Source organism: Petaurus breviceps, unplaced genomic scaffold, assembly GCF_028583685.1.
Source record: "Petaurus breviceps papuanus isolate PSGF00001 unplaced genomic scaffold, PetGlider_PUasm1.0 126, whole genome shotgun sequence".
Taxonomy (NCBI): domain Eukaryota; kingdom Metazoa; phylum Chordata; class Mammalia; order Diprotodontia; family Petauridae; genus Petaurus; species Petaurus breviceps.
Genome location: NW_027185655.1, coordinates 77680551 through 77688630, shown reverse-complemented (window position 1 = coordinate 77688630; position 8080 = coordinate 77680551). Strand labels below are relative to the sequence as shown.

At 35.7% G+C, this 8080-nt stretch overlaps 1 protein-coding gene across 1 annotated transcript in view; it reads right to left on the bottom strand.

Annotated features, from left to right (window-relative positions):
- Positions 1 to 264: 264 nt before the first annotated feature.
- Positions 265 to 8080, bottom strand: part of ETFDH (electron transfer flavoprotein dehydrogenase) — a 36352-nt gene continuing 28536 nt past the window's right edge. The window contains exons 10-13 of the mRNA XM_069097319.1: positions 7779 to 7947; positions 3568 to 3750; positions 2009 to 2230; positions 265 to 1564 (exon numbers count right to left, since the gene is read on the bottom strand). Of these exons, the coding sequence (XP_068953420.1) occupies positions 1401 to 1564; positions 2009 to 2230; positions 3568 to 3750; positions 7779 to 7947 (738 nt within the window). The 3' untranslated portion in view covers positions 265 to 1400. The remainder of the gene's footprint in view (positions 1565 to 2008; positions 2231 to 3567; positions 3751 to 7778; positions 7948 to 8080) is intronic.

The following is an 8080-nucleotide window of genomic DNA, read 5'->3' as shown; positions in this document are numbered from 1 at the left end:
AGAATATCACCAAAAAGATGGCCCTGGTAAGAAATCACGCAAATTTCCTCTAAAGATTCACAGGTGGGTTTTAAAAGAGGCAATTTGAGCAATTTCCAATTTAAGAAAATTCTTTTTAAAAAATTACCAATATAACTGTCTTTTCTCATTCCAGTTCCTAAAGCACTTGTTTAGCTAATGATTGAAAAGACAAAGACATGAAACACTCACTGACCTTGACTACATTTTTATCCCTTCCTTTATACAGGCAGAAAACAGTCTATGTTTAACAGATGTTATAAATGATCAATGTTTATTTTACAGCCATTGAGGCAGAAATTCAAAAGGCCAAACAGACTAAGGCACAGAAGGATAAAGATAATGCAGCTTATACCAAAAAATGTTTACTTAAGAACATTGTTTTGTTTAAATAGTATGCACTGATTGTACAAAGGTAGCATGAAGTCTATTTAAAGGTGTCCTTGGATATTGCATTTGTTCCATAATACAAGCCTGCAACAAATACTGAACCTAGAGTTCCCTATCTATATCTTACAGTCTAGAAGTGGATAAGAATTATTTTTAACAAAACTGTTACAAAATAGTGTGAAATTTTGACTTTTTACAACAGCTTTCCTGCATAGTTCACATAAAAAAATTTTTTTTGTACTGGTCATGTCTGCCACCTGGAAATTATCTGAGATTTACATTTCTGTGTAAAGTAAGTGAAAGAAAAAAAAGTCAGCTTTAATTTTCATAATGTAATACTTCACTAAGCTTTTTGCAGTTAATATAGCAATCTGGATTTCTGTCACTGTCTATATATAACCTGTTTATATATTGTCTTTGATAAAATAGAATTTAATGCAGAGAAATTTCATGTAATCTTCATTTAGTACAGACTGGATATTTAAAAATGATTCATTTATTAAAATTCAAGGGGAAATAATAATAATGATGATAACATGTTGGTTTTCAGGCTTCAAATCCCCCAAGTTATCCACCCATAGAAAAAGTGTGACTCCTTCAAAGCTAGTCAACTTCATACATGATAGTACAATTGACCTATGGCACTTATCTGAAGAATGAAACAGGTCTAAGTGGGAAGGAACTGCACACATCACTTAGTTCCATACCTGAATCCCCGCTACAACCTTTCTGCTTTTCTTCATCTCATAATGTGTCCCCTTTCTTCCTCTCATAATGTCCCATTTCTATACTCTCTTCTTTATCAATTCATTTGAATTTGTAAAAAAAAGAAAATACTTAGGTCTATAGAGTAATGCTTTTAACTTTGGGAAGTTCAACCTTCTCACTAATAGTATTTTAAAACAAATAACTTAAAGCTATATCTACTATAACATCTTAGAGAACTACCCATCAAGCAAACCACTGATAAATGAAATCAAGTGAGATTAACATTACATTCCATTGTAAGCAGGTCCTCCACCACCTTCTGGTACCACCCAGTTAATATTTTGACTTGGATCTTTAATATCACATGTTTTGCAATGGACGCAGTTCTGAGCATTTATCTGTAATCGAAATCCAACACTCTTTTCCAAAGGAATAAATTCATAAACTCCTGCAAAGTAAAATATGTTAGCTTAATTTAGCTATTATTTGGATTAGGAATGTTTAAAATTCAAAATTATAACTTAAATACCTTCTAAATCTTTAATTTTGTTTTCCAAAAGTTCATTCATCCAAATACTGCGGTGATATAAATTACTATGTTTACAACTATGATGTGGCTAGCTAAATAAGTAGGGACAACAGCCAGGCTGGCCTCACTAACTGAGGGGAAGGTAAGTTCTAAACAATTATGGAGAGAAACTAAGCCAGCGGGGAAATTCTTCATTTCTCAAGCTAGTTAAAGGAGATAATGATTGCTGGAGAGATAACTGGAATGAATTTCAAGTACAGGTGGAAGCTAGGCCATTCTTGTAAGCCAGCGATTAAACTAAGACTTTTCTGCATATGTTTAGCAATATGAATATTCTGGGCAAGAAAAATTAAAAGTACTTACCTGCAGGACAGAATCGTTGTTCTGGTCCACCATATATCATCAAATTCCTATCCACAGGTAACCTGTCATCCTTCAGTGTTAAGTGTGGTGGCTGGTTCTCTTCATGATTAGTACCACTAAGAGACACTGAGGAGAGGAGGTCAAAACTGATCTGTCCATCAGGTTTTGGGTACTCAATAGGACTACAAAACTTAGCTGGCTTTAGTTGATCACAGTCAGCACCTAGAAGGATTTTGAATTAAGTGGTTAATAGAAATATAAACCATAATTTAATTTTTTTTTTAAAAGAAAGTGCCACAAAGAACTGATAGAAACAGGGGCAGTTAGGTGGTGCAGTGAAGAGAGCACTGGCCCTGGAGTTAGGAGGACCTGAGTTCAACTCTGACTTCAGACACTTAACACTTATTAGCTGTGTGACTTTGGGCAAGTCACTTAACCCCAATTGCCCTGCCTTCTCCCCTCCAAAAAAAAAAATTGATAAAAACAACAACAATCTTAGTGAACTTTCTACTAGTCATATGGAGAATGTAGCAAAAACTAACAAATATTTCTTCATTAAAATACTGTTTCCTTCCTTATCACCTTCCCTTTGAGAAAGTCACTCTATAGGCATTTATTAAACACCTACCACATGTCAGGCACTGTGCTAAATGCTGGGGATACAAAAAGAGGCAAAAGACAATCTCTGCTCTCAAGGAGCTCACAATGTAATGGGGGAGACAACATGCAAACAACTATGTACAAATAAGCTATATTCATTATAAACAGAAATAAACAACAGAAGGAAGGCATGAAAATTATTAGGGACTGGGAAAAATTTTCTGTAGAAGGTGAGATTTCAGCTGGGGCTTAGAGAAAGCCAGGGAAACCAGGAAGTGAAGATGAAGGCAGAGAGCATTCCAGGCATAGAAAACTGGAGCTGAGGAATGGAGTATCTTTTCTGAGGAATAGTAAGGAAGCCAGTGTCACTGGACTGAAAGATACATGGGAAAGTTTAAGGTGTAAAAAGACTGGAAAAGTAGGGTTGAGTGGAGGGAAGTATCTCTTTGAGGTTTTTGGTTGGGGGCCTATAGCTCAGCCTAGCCTCAACACCAGCCATTTCACAGTGACCTGAATGATGAATATGAAATCTTGTGGCATATCTGGTCACATCTTCATTCTTGTCCTCAACTTATTTTCCTCCTCCCAGCCAAACTCTAGGCACAGATACATTTTTTATGATAATGGAGAATGTCAAGAAAATATTTTCCATAACAAAGAAAAATGAATACTATCCTCAATCCTCTAAATCTACTAGTAAATACAGTATACTTTCCTTCTAGAATATGAAGACTAGTTTTTATAATAAAATTATATAAATACTAGTATAAAAATTCCCCCAATACTTACCTACTTGTAGAAAGATGAACCTATCTATAAATTTTATTTGATAACACAAAATTTGAGTATAATGAATATAATGGCCATAATTGAATATAATGGCCATATATTTATATATGTGTGTGTATATATATATATATACACATAAAATAGGGAAATTAATGTAATGCCCAGATTACCTTTATGTTTCAATGTCCATGGTTCCATTCCTCTCAATATCCAGTAAAACAATCCAGTGTAAAGCATCCCTCCGTACAAACCCAATGGTGAGTGGCAGGAAGGCCTGATGTTTCGAACAGCATAAAGTTCCTTCCACACCCATGATTTCTTCAAATTGTCCTCATACTCAGGCACATGGAGTCCTATTATTCAAAAGTCTCAGTTCAGATAATTTATGTGAAAGTGCTCTGAAAAGTAGAAAGTCTTATACAAAGTCGTGCTGCTAAGATCTGGAGTAATTTTAACCAACTAAGAGCAAGAGTCAAGTAAAAAAGGCATGAAAAGTATCTTTCCTGTGCAAATAAATATAGCATATTTAAAGAATTTCATAATTTGATATTTCAAAAAAATTAACATCTTGTCACTTAAAGTCAATGAATTTTTTTTGGGGGGGAAACATGGAAAATTATTCATCCAAGGAGATATAGATCTCTGAAACACTGATTAAATGAACAAAAAAATAAAGTTCCAAAATTTATTATGAATAGAGATGCCTAAAACCATCTCTTTCATCTTATTGTTTTAGTTTAACAATGAAGACTTAGGTCATTCCTGAAACTAATCTGATATACAAATGTGTTACTGACATTCAATAGCGTATCTCTAGACACCGTACAACAGTCAGCCTTACTTCCTACTACATTCTCAACTACTTTTCCTTGCCTTGGGCTCTATACCCTTCGTCAAGTTCATATTCTGACTCCAATTTTCTGTTATGTGCCAGTTCTGGTCCTTTGTAAGATGCGCCATGCCCAAGGGCATTTAATATTTAATAAGTATATTAGTATATAATAAATATAAGAGCAGAAGTGTGGGTCTGAATGTTTATATAGCATTTGTCTGGTAAAACTGACATGGAAAAATGTGTAGCCAAAAGATGTAGAAATTTCATAAGAGGTACGGCTTTTTGGTTGTCTTTTTTATTTTGTCACTGAACCTTTCTTTGACAACAGTGTCTACTGACTGCTATCTTTTCTAATCTCTGCTTTCTTCTCTTTATACTTTTCTTCCATTCTGTCTGTCTCCTTTTATTTCCCAATTTTCACTGAACAGGTTGGATGCCAAAGAATATCATTTCTTATCTGCAGACCCACCACTTATGACATATATGGTACAGTCTTTTGGTCACTGCTCTCTATACCAGAGTTATTTCTTCAACACTGGAAACATTACTTCCTACCCCTCAACCCCCAATTCTGGGTTCAGGACTATTCTGAGTACTTGAGAGGACCAGAAGGTCAGTTTCTAGAAAAAAGTTTTGCTGCAGAACTTTTTAAATGGTTCTTCTGGAGCAGGGTTTTTAACCTTTCTTGTGTCATAGACCCCTTTGGCAGTCTGGTGAAGCCTATGAACACCTCAGAATGTTTTTAAATTTACAAAATACATAGTATCACAAAAGAAACACATTCTATTGAATAAAGTTATCTACATAGGCAGATGTCCAGTCATCAGGAGAATCTGAAGTACAGAAAATACTCTTGATCATATTTTTTTAATGCCCCTCTTGAGTGCTCCACTTTCCTATTTTACACCAAATGATTCTACTCACTTGCACAACATGTTACTTGCTTCTCTACCTGTTTTCTGTGACGAGCCTTCCTTGACTTCTTCAGTTCATACCTTTATTGTCTCTTACCTGGATTACTTTAGCCTTTTCATTGCTAGGTTCCCTAGTTCCAGCCCTTTCTAATTACCTCTGCCATAGATGTTTTGCTTTGTTTTTTTGAAATTAAACCAGTCAATTAAATAATGAGAACACACACACACAAATATATATTGTAACAATATGTATATATAAATAATTCTTGCCCTGACCAAGGTCAGAAATCCATGTCTCATTCTGCATCTTGTACCCATCACCTACTTAGAGATGTCAGAAAGTGGTCACTACCTCCAACTGTTACCAGGATAAAATTTGCCATGTCTTAAACTGTTTTCTTTCTCGCTAAAGCCTGACCTTCCTCCTGACTTGACACAAGATATCAGTAATACCATTCACCCAGTGTCAGATGTCTGAAACTTAGGTGATGTTTCTGACTCTTTCCTCTCTAATCTCCTATTCATCAATTATAGAGTTCCTTTGTTTCTACGTCTGCCAACTGTCTCACATCCCTTCCTATTGCTCTCACAACTCTTACTGACTCCCACTTGGACTATTATAATAGTTTCTTAAAAATCCATCTAAACTCCACTAATTCCTCCCCCATCCATCCTTTATACTGCTCCTTCTAATACTAATCCTTTGTGTTTTTTTTTTTCATTTTTTTGGAGGGGGAAAGGCAGGGCAATTAGGGTTAAGTAACTTGCCCAAGGTCACACGGTTAGTAAGTGTTAAGTGTCTAAGGCAGAATTTGAACTCAAGTCCTCCTGACTCCAGGGCCAGTGCTCTTTTCACTGTAATCCTCCTTTTATATATCTGTTCATGTCATTTTTTTTTTAAAGCAATTGGGGTTAAGTAATTTGCTCAAGGTTACACGGCCAGTTATTTCTGGGTGTGATGCTAAGTATCTGAGCCCGGATTCGATCCCCAGGTCATCCCGACACTGGGCCGGTGCTCTTACTCGTTGTGCTACCTGGTCACCCCAGTTCATGTCATTCTTGTGCTCAAAATCTTTAGTAGCTCTCTATTCCCTCCCAAGTAGCAAAGTTCACAGAATCAAGGAAAGTTAGAACTGGAAGGGACTTTGGAAATTACCTACCTACTCCTCCCCATTCTTCATACTGGAGAAGAAACAGAGTTCTAAAAGATTAGATACATAGCAAGATCAGAATTTCAGCTCCTTTGCCTGACATTTAAGACACTCCATCATCTGTTACCCTGACAGTGGGAAAGATTGAAGACAGAAGGAGGACAGCAGAGGATGAGATGGATAGTGTCATGAAAGCAATGAACACGAGCTTGGACAGATTCTGGGAGGCAGTGGAGGATAGAAGGGCTTGGAACGCTATAGTCTATGGGGTCACGAAGAGTCAGACCTTTTCTGCCTAATTTTCTTATCACTAAAGCGCTTTCTGCACTGTGAACATGCACTGTTTTCCTACTTTTGTTATGTCTAGAATGTCCTCTTCTTCCTCTTCTTTGCTTGAGAAATTTCTACCAAATGTTTAAAGCCTAATTCAAATGTCTACCTCCTTTAGGAAACCTTATCTGGTGCATCTTATTGTCACCCTTCAGATCCCCATGGCATCACTATGCATTATAGTTATATGAATAATATGTCACTCTCTTACTAGATTGTACATTCCTCAAAGGAAGGTACCATGTTTCTATAGACTGTGTAGAATCCTTTAGAATCCACAACAGCCATCTGCATTCAGTTGCGCATAATAAATATTCACTGAATGAAATGGATTTCTTTCTGCATTTAAATCCCTGTGACAGTCTACTAGTTACAGTCTACTAATTCACTAAAGACTGGGTTCTAAGATCTTCACCTTGCATTTAAAAGCTCTTCATGTTCAAAGTTCCCTTTTGTCTACTCATTTCATTTCTATTTTTAATCCTCAGTTAAAACAGTGCCTAAAAATCCACTTTTCTCTCTTGCTTTCTCCAGGATAAAACCTCTAGGAGTCTTTTTAGAGTGATCAGAGAAGATGCATTCATCTCCAAGGCAGAACATGGAATTCTTATGATTATCTCCCCCATCTTTACCTGATTAGGTTCTTGCCTTTGTTTCCCATATCCATGACTAAATTGTAGTTATGCACAAGCTATCTGCAAAATGAACATGTCAGTTCTTAGTTCAACAATATATCTTGTTACATCCGTGTAATATATTAGTATCGTTGTTTTGGGCACAATCATACATTGTATACACAATTTTTACAGAATGGTCTGACAAAAGTAGAACATACCTCAATTTCACTTTAATTTTCTTCAAATCTTAAATGACAAAAGCAAAGGATGAAAAGAAAAAAAAAACCTTAGATATTAAAAAAAATCTTTAAATCCGAAGATTACATATGAGTTTTTATCCTAATATATGAGGGTAGTTCATTCCTTATATATGAAATAGGTATGAAAATAGTAAATTTATGTTAATATTTTTTAAAGCCCTATAAATTTTTCATATTATTTACATATATTTATATTAGCTGTCACCTAGGGAGCATATGCTTCTAATGGAGCAAGTGATGGGTTTCCTCCATACATTAAGTAGGAAGTTCTTACCCACTGTTTCTGATTGGAGATTCTCACTGGTTAGTTTGCTGAAAATGGATTCTGCAGCCAAAATGCCACTTTTCATTGCAGTGTGGGTACCTTTGATCTTAGGAACATTCATGAAACCAGGACTACAGCCAATTAGCACTCCACCAGGGAAGGTGAGTTTTGGTATAGACTGAGGAGAGAGAGAGAGAGAGGCATAGAGATTAAGGTTCCAAGTAAAAAAAATTTTAAAACACACACATTATCTATCTATCTATCTATCTATCTATCTATCTATCTATCTATCTATCTATCTATCTATCTAT